This window comes from Acanthaster planci, linkage group LG10, assembly GCF_054643075.1.
Source record: "Acanthaster planci isolate LZ-2023a linkage group LG10, COTS_SCS, whole genome shotgun sequence".
NCBI lineage: Eukaryota > Metazoa > Echinodermata > Asteroidea > Valvatida > Acanthasteridae > Acanthaster > Acanthaster planci.
Window position 1 is genome coordinate 1,500,477 of NC_141786.1, and position 15,600 is coordinate 1,516,076.

General features: G+C 40.7%; 2 protein-coding genes across 2 annotated transcripts in view; one reads left to right on the forward strand and one right to left on the reverse strand.

The window, feature by feature from the left end:
- LOC147797558 (uncharacterized) overlaps positions 1-5,301 on the reverse strand; it is a 45,007-nt gene extending 39,706 nt beyond the window's left edge. The window contains exons 1-10 of the mRNA XM_087142446.1: positions 4,307-5,301; positions 3,764-3,926; positions 3,342-3,534; positions 2,963-3,004; positions 2,241-2,640; positions 1,737-1,894; positions 868-1,096; positions 656-735; positions 417-504; positions 4-75 (exon numbers count right to left, since the gene is read on the reverse strand). Of these exons, the coding sequence (XP_086998572.1) occupies positions 4-75; positions 417-504; positions 656-735; positions 868-1,096; positions 1,737-1,894; positions 2,241-2,640; positions 2,963-3,004; positions 3,342-3,534; positions 3,764-3,926; positions 4,307-4,418 (1,537 nt within the window). The 5' untranslated portion in view covers positions 4,419-5,301. The remainder of the gene's footprint in view (positions 1-3; positions 76-416; positions 505-655; positions 736-867; positions 1,097-1,736; positions 1,895-2,240; positions 2,641-2,962; positions 3,005-3,341; positions 3,535-3,763; positions 3,927-4,306) is intronic.
- LOC147797559 (uncharacterized) overlaps positions 1-15,600 on the forward strand; it is a 124,494-nt gene that overhangs the window by 26,230 nt on the left and 82,664 nt on the right. The gene's annotated exons all lie outside the window — the stretch shown is intronic.

Genomic DNA, 15,600 nt, shown 5'->3' on the forward strand with positions numbered 1-15,600 from the left:
AGCTGATGATCCAAACTCTGGCAGCAATTCCCTGAAGAAACTTTAAAGATCTTTCTTTGGCAAGCTGGTTGTCATCTACAAATAAGGATGAATTAAACATAATATTCCCATAAAGTAATACTGCATCTATTTTGGTTTCATTATTTAATTTGGGAGATAGCAAACAATACATAATTACAAAGCATTTCTGCGATAACAAAAAAGACATCCTCGGGTAATCCAGCCCTCAATTTTAAGAATGGATAAAAAATACAGCTCGGTTTAAATCCCTAGCGACCTGCCAACTTGTGTGTGGCAACTTCAGCCAAACTATATGTTTGTCCAAAAATAGTAGTGATCACATCCATGGAATTAGAAGTCTCCATGTCCTGCAAGTGCATGGATTGCTTTTTAAGCAATTAAATCAATTTCATTACCAGTGGGAATGACGACGTGAGTGGTGAAACTGTCAAAATCACGTGTATATGCACAGGCGGTCTCCCTTGCAAGTTGTTTAACTTTTCTCTGCATAAAACACAGGAAATGCTTATGAATACATGGAAATCCTCTAAAGTGTCTTGGGTGATTGAAGGTAAAATCCAGTTCTACGTGACATGTTTTAAAGTACAATGCTCTTAATAATTGAATCTCAAAGGACCTGTGATCAAAGGCTCACCTGTTCCTTTGAAGTTAATAGCGATGCAACCAATGACGTTCCCTTTGTTGATGAGACCTGCAGAGTTTGCTGTGACAGGTCTTTTAAGAAAAGAAAACAATCAAATAATGCTCACAGATTTTACCAGAATTACCTACCAATACATAGTAACATACTTTGTAAGGATGAAAATTTTGTTCTGTGTTGAATGTGTGAGAAACTTTCCTCATTACCTTGAAACTTCTCTAAGCAGAATTCTATGGAGGGCCTATCCTTCTCCTCTGAGGACACCATTTCCCTGATAAGGGGCTGCATATACAAGAAGCTCCCAAGATGTTCCAAGTGAAAGGTTCCTGCTTTGAGATTACGGACCACACCCTCTGGCTCTTTTGTGTAGGGAATTGCTGTCTCATGCGGGATGTGTCCATCACTCAGAATGTAATATACAAGGCAGCCAGTCATCTACAAAAAGCCACAAAAATGGACTGCAGCATTTGTTTACTGGCTTGCTTTAGTCAAAAGCATTCACATATAGCACTATATTATATGTAGTTAAACAAATTGGGCACTTTGATGATGTAGTCATGCCTGACAGTTGCCTATGATACGAAATCAAAGTACATGTGCAGCCTCAAATACATATTTTCCAAGAATCATCTGAAAATTAACTTGCTTTATATCTTTAATAGATTACAAGCCCCTCTACGCAGTGATGGTATGTAGCTCCATTTTAAACAGTAAAGCCAGGGAATCTACCTTGACAAAAAAGAGAAACAAACAGTTTCTCTCTTCAGAATGTCATTGTAGAAGTTTTCTGATGAATTAAACTGCCTTTCATATTTCAAGGACTGTGTAATGAGAGATTCAACATGAAGCTGGGGGTCAGAAAGCCATTTAATAATATCTTGTATTTTTGGTCGTTCACGAGTAGCAAGGAAATGAGTCCTGGTTCAAACAGATTGGAGAATGCAAAACAATATTTCCAAAATGGACATTTACCATGTTTACATTGAAATTTTAATGGACCTGCATACTAACCTCCTTAAAAGGAAATGAGTACTAAAATCATTCAACATGTTTCATGGCTTGTAAATATATGTACCTGTATATCTGAAGACTTCTTATATTTCACCATTTCTCCCTGAAGGCTTTCAATGGCCATCCAGCAGATTGTCCCAATGGATTGGGTAAATAGAGTTGTTTGACCCATCATCCGGCGAGACACACCAAAGTCAGCAATTTTAACATCACCCTTGGTGTCTGTACAAAAAAAATCCTTTCTTTCAATGAAAACTCTCCAAAACAGCATGTCCTGCTCAAAAAATCCCATTGTCTCCCTTTTTCACACCATGGTCATGTTCTCTTACACGTGGCTGCTAAAACATTGGCAAGCAGTCAATGCAAAATTGAAAGAAGAGTGCACTAAATGAAAATATAACCCTGCATCAAATTGCTCGGACAATTTTATGAGGATGCATACGTCATAAAAAGACGTTAACAAAACCATTTTGTCACTAATGTCAGGTTTTGTTTGGTGTCGCAACCTTCAACAAAATCCAATGAGGGTACTATTATAAGCAAATTTCTAATTACAGTGTCAGCATACCGATCAAAGCATTAGCAGGCTTGATGTCACGGTGAACGATGCCAAGGCTGTGTAATTCCTGGAGGCCGTTTAAAAACCCAAGGCATAGTTTCTTCCGGCCCTCGTCTGTGCGGTGCTTGTCGGCAAAAGGAAGCGTCGCTTCAACAACCTCTTGTATATTCATTTCACACAACTCAGATGCAAGATAGGTAAAATCTTCATCATGCTCAACACAGAAGGTTTGCAAGACATTTGTCAAATGCTTTCCTTGAAGACTTTGAAGTATTTCAACTTCTTTTCCTACTTGATCACTATTGACACGTTTTACCGCCACTGGTAGCTGTTTCTCACCAAAGAAGCCAAGGTAGATTTTTGAACCATTACAACCCTCTGCAATAGCCAACTGCCTGCTGAATGCTACCTGTCCAACATGTTTTTGTTTCGCACTGGTTTTCAGTTGCTGGAGCTGTGTTGCCCATCTCTGAAAGTACATGTATGATAAGAAACCATTGGAAATAAGGTGAAAGTTTCACTGGAAATGAAAACATTTTCACTTTAAAGATAAAGGGGAAAAGGGATTGTTTGGATGATGGTTGAATCTCTTTTGTGAAGTGTCTTTTTGAAAAAGCAGTTTGGACTGAATTTAGTTTGTAAAGGTGAAATATAATTGAGCGGCTTTTAAATTTTGAGCTGTTCTATGCTCCTAGTCAACACAACCTACACGAAAATACGTGTACATGTACATACTTGGGAAACTCATGATCAAAGGACTGATGATCAATGTTCTGTCATGAGAAAATTAAAAAGGAGGTAACCAGTTTGTAAGAGTAGCACAGAACAAATGCAAAACACATTTTCAATCTTCCTTTCAACTTAAAATTGGAATTGCATTTTGTGTAAAGCTTTTTTAAAGATAAATTTTTTACCATTGAAGATCTGTCACTTTTTGAAAACAGATGTTTGATGAAGCTTCTTTCAATAGGGCCTCTAATATAGACTTTAAATTGCATTTAGAATTGCTACTTTCATCACAAATGTTTTTAACATTTCTGTGACTTGTGGCCTTGCTTTATTTGTGATTCTGCATGCACTTGAAAACGATAATGCAGTCAGTTGGCTTACCTTTTGTCGCCAGGGGACACTTTCGTCACCGTAGTCATACCTTAGCTCTTGTCCTGCTGCTATATCCTCGCGAGCGAACAGGCAAAGACATGGTGTACCGTCCACAGAAATCACCTTCATTTGGGAGTTGGACTTTTTCAAGGGGGCATCATTTACCATTCGACAGGCACCATCTGAATTGGTGCCATCAACGCTGAAAGATTGTTGACAATTAAAACGTTCTTAACGTTTTTGTTTCATTTTTACTGTCAAATGCCATTCAGAAAAAAATACACTGAAATTTATTTAAATATTAAATGAATTTTCCTTACATTATTGAATGTTGCCCTGCAGTACAATGCTGCAAGTATTAAAAATAACACACACACACACACACAAATAATTTCATCTAAACCACAGGGTAAACCACAGAGTCAGCTTACCAGAGTGAATTTCCTTTATCCTGAAAAAAGTAAAGGAAGCTCCCTTTTTCAACTGGGTAGCTTTCTTGGCGACTTTCCCCTTCAGATTGGGAAATCACTTCTCCTCGGTACTGTAGGAGAAAGTCACCCTTGGCAAAGTCCCTTGTCACAAACGTTCCATGTCCTGCAGATTGACATCCAAAATTAACAAGAACAACTCAACTCAACAATCTGAAGATTATAGTCATGAAGCATTTGCCATGTGCTAACCATGTGGAAAAATTCAGGAACTTGGTTTAAATTTGCACTCAAACAATTAAACAATATTTATACCTTTTTGGGGGGAGATGGAGGAGTATGAGAGGAGGGCGGCAGTATGAGACAAGTTATTTGTTTATTTATAATAAAACTAATAATAGTGCTATGCAGGTTGATCATATTTAAAAGTGCTATGTACACATCTAAGAACCTAGATGTATTTTTAAAAGCAGTATTGGTAATGTTTGCGTAATATTTCTTGGCTACGTACTTCATAGTCACGAAGGACAAGGTTTTGTAACATACCTATGTAATCGTCGATGTATCGCACTTCGAAACCATCACTGTCTTCCTTTTTTCTACAGGCTTCACATGCCTGCTGAGATGGGGTCATCCTTGATTTTCTTAAACGAGACATCCTGTAATATGAAAATAAAAATAATAAAGAATACGGACTTCACAGAAAGGTTTAGTGCACACTCATTTCTTTTCAACTTCACTCCATTTAAGTGAAAATCCACTCGATAAACAAAATCAAAGACCAGAAAATTCGAGGGAAGTTTCTGTAATCCCCTATTTCTTTTAAAACTTTTAAGATATAATTTCGGAGTAGTTTCTCTCTAAAAGGCCTTGTCCCCACTGAGAACCCTTTTCAGTAATATTTAATGAAGGTCACATTCTTGCTAACAGGTCTCCATGTATATCCATATGTAGAGCCTGGCCTTCAGGGCCAAGAGGGCACTGCCAGTTGGTATCTTGGGAGCAATAAACCATGGACTTGGTGTGTTGTTGCAAGTACACTGTACTAGGCCTACAATTTCTTAGCTATATCAGCGGCTTATTGTTAATAATGCATGATTTAACCAAATTGAAGGGATATGCACAGTTTTGTTTCATTTTGTAAAACGAAAAGTAAAAAGCACCACATCTGTGAAAAGGCTCTGAACTTTTTTTTTTAAATTTTAGAGGGGGAAATAGACACCTAATAGTAAACATCTTGCTACAACAACAAAATTCATTCAGTGGAATTTGATGTTTTATAGAGTAAGCCTGATTTGTTTCTTCCCATGCTTTCTGCATGTGGTGTACCTTCCACATCTCAAACCTTCCCCTGGCACATCACAAGAGCAAAGTCATAAACCTTAACTGTCCTTGTCCTTAAAGTTCCAGATGTCAAATCCTTCAGTGTAAACCTTTACCCTTACCCTGACCTGAACTGAAACAAGTTGACCTTTTGTCCCTTGTAAAAAATATCAGGCACTTCAGGGTTAAGTTATTCCCTTCAAGTACATCACCAATATATATGTAAAAAAATGGTTGCAAAAACATCACTAACACCTTGTCCCTCCAACTTTTTTCTTTCACAAAAATACTTTTCTAAGTTACCCCTTACCCTTCTTAATTTGTGGATGCTTGCATTAACACTTAAACCGACTTGGTTTTGGGTTTCTTTATAAATCTGATAAGTAGCAAATGACCTTTAAGAGTTTCTTGCATGGGTGTCACCCTGGTGATTTAAAAAGGATTTACGGTCAAGTGGATTGCCAAAATCTTTCAATCCGAAAGAAAGTTTTTCCCTCAGTGTACAAATACCGTTTTCAGTAATATTAATGAGGGTCACATTCTTGTAAAGGGATATAGATCCATATGTCAGGTCTGACTTTTTTGGCTAAGTTGAAATTGGTATTCCCAAATGTGAGGGATATGCATAGTATGAAAGGTCCCTTGCTTTGTAAAAATAAAAGTAAAAAAGCACCAGATCTGCTAAGAAACAGCTTTCCACAGTATATATATTATGTAATTGTAATGATTCAGAGGGTCTAGACACAAATTGAAATCTCACACCCCCCCCCACAAAAATTAAAATATACCTTTATAGACTTATCCAGGTTTGTTTCTTTTTCTGCTTTGCTAAAAATGTATCAGCTGTCATTAGCTTTATGAGTTAGTGACAAGCAAGCAAGTGCGATAATTTAGATATATTAATGGCTTATAACAATGTTGAGAACAGGAAAAAACGAAAGGAATAATCACAGTCAGGTTCCTTGTGTGAGTTATTTAACATTTTACTGTTTCTTTGATGAATCATTGGCATGCAAGAAGGATGGCCAGTTAACATTATCAGAATGAAATAAACTAGTGCAAAAAGGCAAAACAACAAATTATTAGCCAAATTTGGTAAACTCTTCCAGATTGTGCATTGTTGGTAAAGGATCATTCTATTCTATCTGTTCTAACAATATTGCTTACTAAAAGGACTAAATCTGTTATGAAAAAGCCCTGTACTTTCTGTAATTTTAGAGATTCTGCGGAACGTGAACACCAAATAAGAACCATCTGGAACCCTACAAAATCTCACTTGGATGATGGATGTTTAATTTTATGGATTATACTGGTTTACTTCCCTCTACGCTTTGCTCAAAATGCAAATAATTATCACCAACCTCATAGTTTAAGAAAACAGTTTCTAATGATCTCATTGCAGATGACATCACATGCAGAGATAAAACTGATCAACTTCAAATGAAGATTAAAAATAACAGGCTAACAGTAACAAAACTTAGCCCAATATTAAGGTTTTCTGCAGAATCACAGAGTGGTTTCATGTCCACATTACCCAGACAATAAAACAATTAATTCAAAAGATTTAAATGCACTGCCACCTAAGCTTGAATTGTCCTTTCTGTAATTTCTTTCCACTGGTAAATGAACTCCAGGCCTGCATTGACATTACACAATATCATGCATTATTGAGATAGGCCCTAGGCCTAATTTGAAAGTCAACCCAGACGCCCTTTATTACTGATAACATACGTCCTTTTTGATCATTTGCACAGAAAAAACTTTAAAAAACCACCCCCGCTAAAAGTACAAAATAACAGAAACCCTCAAATAAATATATTTTCAGCTACGGTTTACAACTTACATTTAAGTAGGCCTACCATGACTTTGCTCTGAATGTTCTGATTTTCCAGTCTTGAAACCTTTTCAAACTCATTTCCGAATAATTACACAATGATATATTCACTTACCTCTAAATTAAGTAGATATTCAGCGCCAGTTGATGAACTCAGCCAACACACAGTGGGGGCATGACTACGGCTGTAAGTGCCGAACGCATCAAAGTGTTTGCAGGACAGCTAAACTGCAGGCACTATACAAGGCCTTGCATGTGCACAGGCAATTCCCAACCACAAGAGGGCGCTCTAACTTTATGTTCTTTATTGAAAGAAACAATTTTGACAGAAAACACACCTCCTTTTCGGGACCAAACAAACAACGTATGGTTAAACACCTCAATCTGAGGACCGACCTTATTCTGGTACAGGGAGCATATCGCCCTCTTTAGAGCTCAATTCTGAAATAAAAATGTGGGGACCGGGTTTTCGGTCCCCACTTGTTCAAAAGTCCCCACTTTGTTGGTGTGTATTCCAACAGTGGTCCCGAGATGTAGGTGGAGGTGCATACACCCCAACAAACAAACAAACAAACAAACAAACAAACAAACAAACAAACAAACACCCCAACAAACAAACAAACAAACAAACACCCCAACACCCCAACAAACACCCCGACAACCCAACAAACAAACAAAAACAATTGCCGATTGATTTTTTAAAAATAACATGCCAATGATTCGTTATGGTTCATACGTGGAATTCTTTGTGTATATCTGAGACTGATAATCCCATTCACTTCAATTTGAACATTTTATGCCAACAATTTCTAAATTGGTAAATCTTTTATTTAAAAGAAAAGGTTAATATTGTTTTTCGTGCTAAAATATTGAGAGATCATCCATTTACGGCACGTTTTATGTCCTTGTGCCTCCATTCTGCTTAAACAATGTATATGTAGAGAGGTCTCAAATCTGTTAAAATGGTAAATGAAAACTAAGCAGTCTTCGTGGATACACGTCCTATTGTGTAGAATATTTTGTTCCAAATTGAAACGTGCATAAATAAATAAATGAAACCTGTAATGGCATGGGCATCCGTGCCGTAGTGCCCCTGTTTTTTGTTTATCCAATCCTTAATTGTAATCATTCGTAGGTGGCCACTGCTTAGCTGGGTATTTATCTCGTCTGTCGTTGGCATTCTTGTGTGCCTATTTTAGTCTTATGCACGTGGGATACATTACATAGATTCAAAGTACGTACGAGAAATGAACAATGACACTAAAATGACACTTAAAATATATAATAGACATGAGTAAGACGTAAGAGTTAAAAAAATTACCCCAAAATAAAACATCGAAAAATAGTGACAACTGCATATAGAAAAATAAAACAACCTGTCAAATACAGAAAACACAAAAGCAAATCCTCGACAGTCGTACTTTCATGTGATAATTTGTGCAAAACCCTCACGTTAATGGTACATACATTAGCCTACCTTTACTTTATCGTCATTGCTATGATGTATTAGTTTTCAAATGTCATGACATATACGTGTAGTTTAGTCTCTCTTCTCTTCATATTTATGCATTGAATTTTTCAGTACGGTTGTAACGTTTGTAATTTTATTTTTGTCAACGTGTTGTTTTACTTTTAGTTTGTATTTGTAAAACAAAACTTATAGACGAATACATAGTTTGCTTATCTGGTAAAAAGTTTTGTTACTTTATGTTGCTTACACCCAAGCAAGAACCAAGAAACCAAGTGGATGCATACATACGCACACCTGTGAAAGTGCGTGCACTGCACGGGCACGTACATCCGTCAATCATTCATTTAAACAGATTACGGTGCTCGAGTATAAACGTCATAGTATCAATTCAAACGTGACAAAATTAAGCCATCCTGCATGGCTCAAGCGTGTGCAAGTGTAAAGATGAGAGTTTATACTTTGGGTCTTTTGTAATTAAACAAACTGCTGTCTTAATGTATACTCCACATTAAACGCGTAAAAATCATATTTTTCCTTGACGGACAGATGAAACTGTCAACTCGTCATTCTGTAGTCCCTCGTGTTGAACTGTGGTTACGAATTTGGCCCTTTGTGGCATGATGAAGCGATGGCAACAACCATGTTTTCAAACCATGTGACGTTTATCGGGTGGTTACTAGGCAGCAAAACACCACGGAAAATACGAAAATAAAGGCATGTGATCACGGCCCCTTGTTATTTTTAACCTATAGCCCGACAAGCATGCAGCATGGGGGTCGTTTGCTGAAAAACTCTCATGGCTCTCGCATCAAGTTTGTAAGCACGCGTAATACGGTCAATGTGTACTGTCAACAGTGCCAAATATCTATTCAACGGTCAAATCAAACTCAATAGAACCCGACGATGACGTCATGACAATACGAAACATACACTTGTCACTATACGTACATTCTGAAGTCTCAGGAGGCGATGCCAAAATAAATCGATGCCAACAATTTACATTTCATTCTGTATTGTTGGATGGCATTAATTATTAACAAAACACAACCGGAAAGCTCGAGATGATCTAACTGCAAAATTAGATATTTTGGCTGCGCGCGACACTACGAATGAATACAAAGTAAGGCATGAACACAACACGGGTTAACTGTCATGTGGGAGTTGTTGACAGGATCTTTCATTTTCACCGACTAAACCGACCAACCCGACGCGCATAGTCATAGAACCAGTTCCCTGTTGCTCTATGACACCACATAAGACACGTATATTCCGGTTGGTTATTGCTCCGCACAGTCGGATCCCGTTCATTCTTTCATCTTCAATACGGGGCTTGTCTTTGAAACACTTTGTGAAGAAGGCACAACGCAACCGTGGACACGCGGGCTCACAGGGCTGTTATAATCCCACGCGCGCACTAAGACTTGCTTTTGTTGATTGGCGACTTCATGACTCGTCGGGGAATGAATGAATAATGACGCATCTCAGTATTTATTTTGAAATCACTACCTCGCTGGATTTACGTGTACATACATGTCGCTGTTTACTGACTTATGATGAGGCTGTTGGTTCCAACGTTGTATAATTCTATTGCAGACGTTGTGATTTGTCATAAGTGCAGTGCGATGGGTTAGCACTTTTATCTTGCAGTTTGATTGGCTGAGATACGTCACTGAGAGATGTCATCATACTTACGATTATAGACCTTAAGGAAAAACGTGTCTGGACATGTTCTAATTCCTAGGTGCACTTCATTCGCGCATGCCAGGTGGAAGGGTGTGTACACCAAAAAATACAAAATAATTGTGCTCTTCTATCAAATCATAATAGACATTGTTACTGGTCTTAGGGTGGGTAGCCGTGTTAGTCTATCAAAAACAATAATTATTGAGAGTTTAAGTAGCACTTAAAGACTAACTAAGTAGACGAACTTCATCAGATGTGGTGAAGTAACATATTATCAACACAGGTATATAATATGGCAGTGAAGCACCCAAGCATGTGCAAACAAAGGGCATAAGTCATCGGGGGGGGGGTAGTAGGACATGAAACCACGATCTCTATGAAGTCCAGAGTCAATGCAGGCCAGTCTGTGGATTATCTTTTGTTCCTCTGCTTCCCTTTCCATTCTGGTTTTAAAGTTCTTTAGTCTGAGTACAGCAACCCCCGAGTCAGTGACAGAGTGGCTGGAGAGATTAAGGTGTTTGGATACTGGCTTTTCTACATCGTGGTGTCGAATGTCAAATTTGTGGCCGTTGATCCGTTGCCGTAGTGACTGACCAGTTTGACCAATGTACAGAGCTCTGGCGCAGACGCCACATTGGATGAGTAGCAGGTGTGTGATCCTTTGATAACATAGGTGGCATTGTTGGGGCCAGTTATATGGGTGCTGGTGTTTATGTAGCAACAAAGCTGGCATCTTGGGATTTTGCACGTCGATGTTTCATTGTTGGCAGGGGGTGAGGCTGCTCTTGACGAGATGGGCGCGGAGATTAGGGTATTGTCTGTTCCTTGTAGATCTGTCTTAACCCATCGTCTTCTTGTAGAATGGGGTTGAGCCTGCTTATGATTTCCTGGAGTGACTACAAGGGGTGTTCTATCTTCATGGTTACATTCTTTGTACTGCAGGAACTCCTGTAAAGTATACCGTTTTGTGATGGTGAAACTCGATGCCTCTTCAGTGCTACTTTCTTTTGGTTGCAAATTTCTCTGCCAATTCTCTTCTCCCAAAACCACTGTATAAAAAGCTATCCTATCCCTGACCTTAATATGTAGCGCACATCGAGTAGACGAAAAATACCATTTTGTTCTTCCAATGTGTTTTCTTTTGTACGGCTTTGAAAAGACAAAAATGTATTAATTTCTTCAAACTAATAATTGAAACATCTCAGTCTATTTTTATGATTTTAAATTACATTATTTTGAAATATAAAGAGTCAGTAGCACTTTAATGACAAACTATTAAAGTAAAACTCTGCCTAAGCTTTCGTAGCTACAGCTACTTCTTCGGATGGAATGAAGTGAACATCATGTGGCAAGGTTTATATGCTGGTCATTAGATAAAAGGTGAGGAGTTACTGCTGTAGTGTGACAGATGACACGGTCCCTGTAAAGCCTTCCATTGATGCAGTCCAGTTTATTGATGATATTTTGTTCAGCTGCTTCTCTCTGCATCCTGTCCTTGTTTGCCCTTTGTTGTAGTACTGCAACTGTTAATTGGCTAACTGAGTGGCCAGGGAGGTTGAAGTGTTCAGCAACAGGTTTTTCTGTGCTTTTGTTCCTGATGTCAAACTTGTGGCTATTCATGCGTTGCCTTAGGGATTGTCCACTTTGTCCAATGTAGATGGCAGTGGGGCAAAGTTTGCACGTTATACCATAGATAATATTGGTGGACGTGCAGTCAAATGACCCCTTGATGGAGTATGTGGCATTGTTGGGCCCAATATCCAAGTTGGTATTTATGTGTGGGCAAAGTTGACATCTGGGGCTGTTGCAAGGGGTGGTACCATTGTTGGCGGGTGGGGTGAGGGAACTGCTGACCAGATGGGCTCGAAGATTGGGAGGTTGTTTATAGGCAACAATTGGTTTATTCTTAAAGATTTGCTTCAGGGTGTCATTTTGAAGTATGGGGTTCAGTTCATTCATTATGCGTAGCAGGGGTTTGAGTGCAGGGCTGTACGTGGCAACAAGGGGGATCCTGTCTGGGCTGTCACATGGTTTGTACTGGAGTAGCTCATCTCGGGGTTTGGATTTGGCTTTGGTGATTTGTTCTGCAACTGTTCTGGGGCTGTAATTCAAGTCCAAGAACGATTTTTGCAGTTGTGCTAGGCGGTTTTCTCTATTTGTAGGGTCAGAGCAAATCCAGTTGTACCGCAGGGCCTGGCTGTAAACTATAGATCTGGTGGTATGAGGTGGGTGAAAACTCCAGGCATGTAGGTAGCTATTACAATCCGTGGGTTTTCTGTAGACAGTGGATTCGAGGTGGTTGCCATTGAACTTGATGACGGTGACCAGAAAATGGACCTGCTTGTCAGAGTGATCCAAAGTGAGATTGATGGTTGGGTGGCGTGCGTTGACGAGGTTTTGATAGAACTGTTCTAGTGCTTCAAGAATTCCTTTCCTGGCTGTATCGTTGGAATGTGATGCCGTTCGGCTTAGCCAACGCACCGGCTACGTTCGAACGACTGATGGAGAAAGTGTTGTCTGGACTGCAGTGGGATATCTTATTAGTGTATCTTGATAACGTCATTGTCTTTGGCAGAACAGTAGAAGAGGAGTTGGGACGACTCCGAACAGTCTTTGAACGATTGAGAAATGCTGGGCTTAAGTTAAAGCCAAAAAGTGTAACCTGTTTCAGATATCAGTAACCTACCTTGGCCACATTGTGTCGGCTGAGGACGTAGCAACGGATCCGGCTAAGGTTAAGGCAGTCGCTGATTGGCCGGTCCCAAAGAACGTAAAGGAGGTGAGGAGTTTCTTGGGCCTTGCCTCGTATTACCAAAGGTTCATCAAGGACTTTGCTAGCATCGCCAGCCCACTGCATACCTTGACGTCAAAGTCAAAAGAATTCATTTGGGATGAGTCTTGTGATAAGGCATTCCACTGGCTGAAACAGTGTTTGCTAGGGGCCCGGGAATTGGTGTACCCGTTACCAAGTAGCGAGTACATCTTGGATACGGATGCAAGTTCAGAGGGCATCGGGGCCATACTGACTCAGGTCGAGAAAGTTATGGCTTTTGCAAGCCAGAAGTTGAGCAAAGCTGAGAGAAACTATAAGTCACTCGAAGAGAGCTGCTCGCTGTTGTTACGTATTCGGAATACATCAGCCAGTACCTTAACGGTCAAATGGTCAAAGTACGGACGTACCATTCTTCTCTGGTATGGTTAAGGAACTCGACGAACCCGGAAGGACAACTTGCACGATGGTTGGAGGTTGTGTCAGAGTATGACGTCACAATCCAGCACCGTCCGTGTGCCAAGCATCAGAATGCTGATAGTCTGTGTAGACGACCTTGTAAACAGTGCGACCATTGTAATGCACAAGATAGTTCGGATGGTGACAATGCTGATATTGATGCGACTGTTACTGTGGAAGAAGATAAACAAAAGTCAACCTCGAGCCCCGGAGATGAGAAAGGGGCCCGAGTTGCTCTGGTGGAACCTGCTGTAAGCAGCGAAAGGCTTACAAACGCCCAAATGGCGGATGAATCGATGAAGTGGCTGTTAATTGCCAAGGGTGAGGGGAAGGAGCGCCCTCATCATTGGGATGAGGTAGCTCACAGGTGTCCAGCGAGAACGACGTATTGGTCCCCCTGGGATCAGTTGGTGGTGAGAGACGGTGTACTATACCAATGGTGGGAGTCTAATGATGGTGGTTCAGTACAATGGAGGTTGTTGGTTCCTGAGGCGTTCAGACGCAAGTTTGTAGAAGAACTGCATGGTGGGAAATTGGGAGGCCATCTTGGCCTGAAGAAAACCCTGGCCCGTGTGAAGCAGCGGTACTTCTGGTCAGGTATGAGTGCCGATGTAAGAGCGTACATCTGGAAATGTGATCAATGCGCAAGGAAGAAGCCGCCCCCAAAGAAACGAAGGGTGCCCTTGCAACAGTATAATGTTGGAGGAACCACAGATAGACTGGCATTAGACTTGGTCGGCCCCCTCCCAAGGACTGAAGATGGGAACCAGTGGATCCTGGTGGTTGGAGACTACACCACAAGATGGATGGAGGCATATGCGCTCCCGGATGCAAAGGCAGAAACAGTTGCCTCGAAGTTTGTCAGAGAATTGTCCATTCGGATCAAGGGACCAACTTCGAATCGGAGGAATTCCCAGAAATTTGTCGCCTACTGGGAATAAGTAAGTCAAGAACATTAGCATACAATCCTAAATCAGACGGGTTCATAGAAAGGTTCAATAAGACTCTCGTCACCATGGTTTCTATGATGATCGACCTGCACAAAGGTCAACGCGATTGGGACCAGTACCACCCATTTGCAACCAGCGCATACAGATGTACGACACAGGAAAGCCCGGGGGAACCCCAAATATGATGATGCTAGGCCGGGAAGTCACTCTCCCGATTGATCTAACAATCGAGCAGCCGGCCCCAAGTGATGGTGAGGCAGAAGGTGACTATGCACAAAGTTCGAGGGACAAGATCAGGAGTGCTCACGAGAGAGCGCAGAAATGACTAGGAGACGCTATGAGGCGCCAGAAGAAAAACTATGATCGCCGGGCGTGCGATCCTGGTATCCAGGAGGACTTTGTTTGGCTGTTCATCCCCGCAAGGAAGAAAGGGGTTAGCCCCAAGCTTCAGTTGAAGTGGGAGGGGCCGTATTTAGTGTTGAAGAAACTCTCGGATGTTGTATTCCGCATCCAGAGGTCAAAGGGCGCAAAGCCCCGAGTTGTACATGACGATAGGCTGAAACCTTGCCATAATAGTCCATTGGATCCATGGAGTACTCCTAGTAGGGCTCCCTCTAGTGAGTCCAACACCAGAACAGGCGCCGAAAATGCGCAAGAACATCCTGAGGAGGTTGAATCTTGGGGTGACAGGGATGAAGGAAGCAGTCATCCTGAGATCTTGGTTACCTTAGAAAGAGGAAACGATTGTCTTTAGGTTTCAGGCAAAGGTAACACAACGCTTAAACCAAGTATATCAGTGAAGTCGGGCCATGATAAGACGGGCGAGAATGTTGAAAAGAAAATACGTTACCCAAGGCGGGAACATAAGCTACCGCTTAGTTATCGATAATTGATATATAAAGTATAATGTATAATATAAAGTATATATAAAGAATAATGCCCTTACGACAGTGGTCAATTAATTATGGTTTCCTCTGATAACGTTGCAGAAGCTGAGTTCAAGTTACCAGTAAATAAATAAAAAAAATAAAAAATAAAAGAAGATGGAGGTCGGGGCCAAGATAGAATTCCAGTGCACCATGTGCCCCAAGAAGTTCGGCCACCTTAGGGGCCTGTTACGGCATAAGAAAAGCCATGGGCCAGCAACCCATTTCTTCTGCTGGCGGTGTGATTACCGGGAGAGGCGTCGAGATAATCTGCGGCGGCACTATAAAGTAGCTCACCCAGACCACTTAAGTGATATAGAGAGGATGACGCCCGGGCCAAGGCAAGACAAAGGTCAGGAGGCCGATCAAGGGGAACCGACGCAGAAGGAGGTGAGGCGGATCATCGTGGGAAGCACGCCTGCGG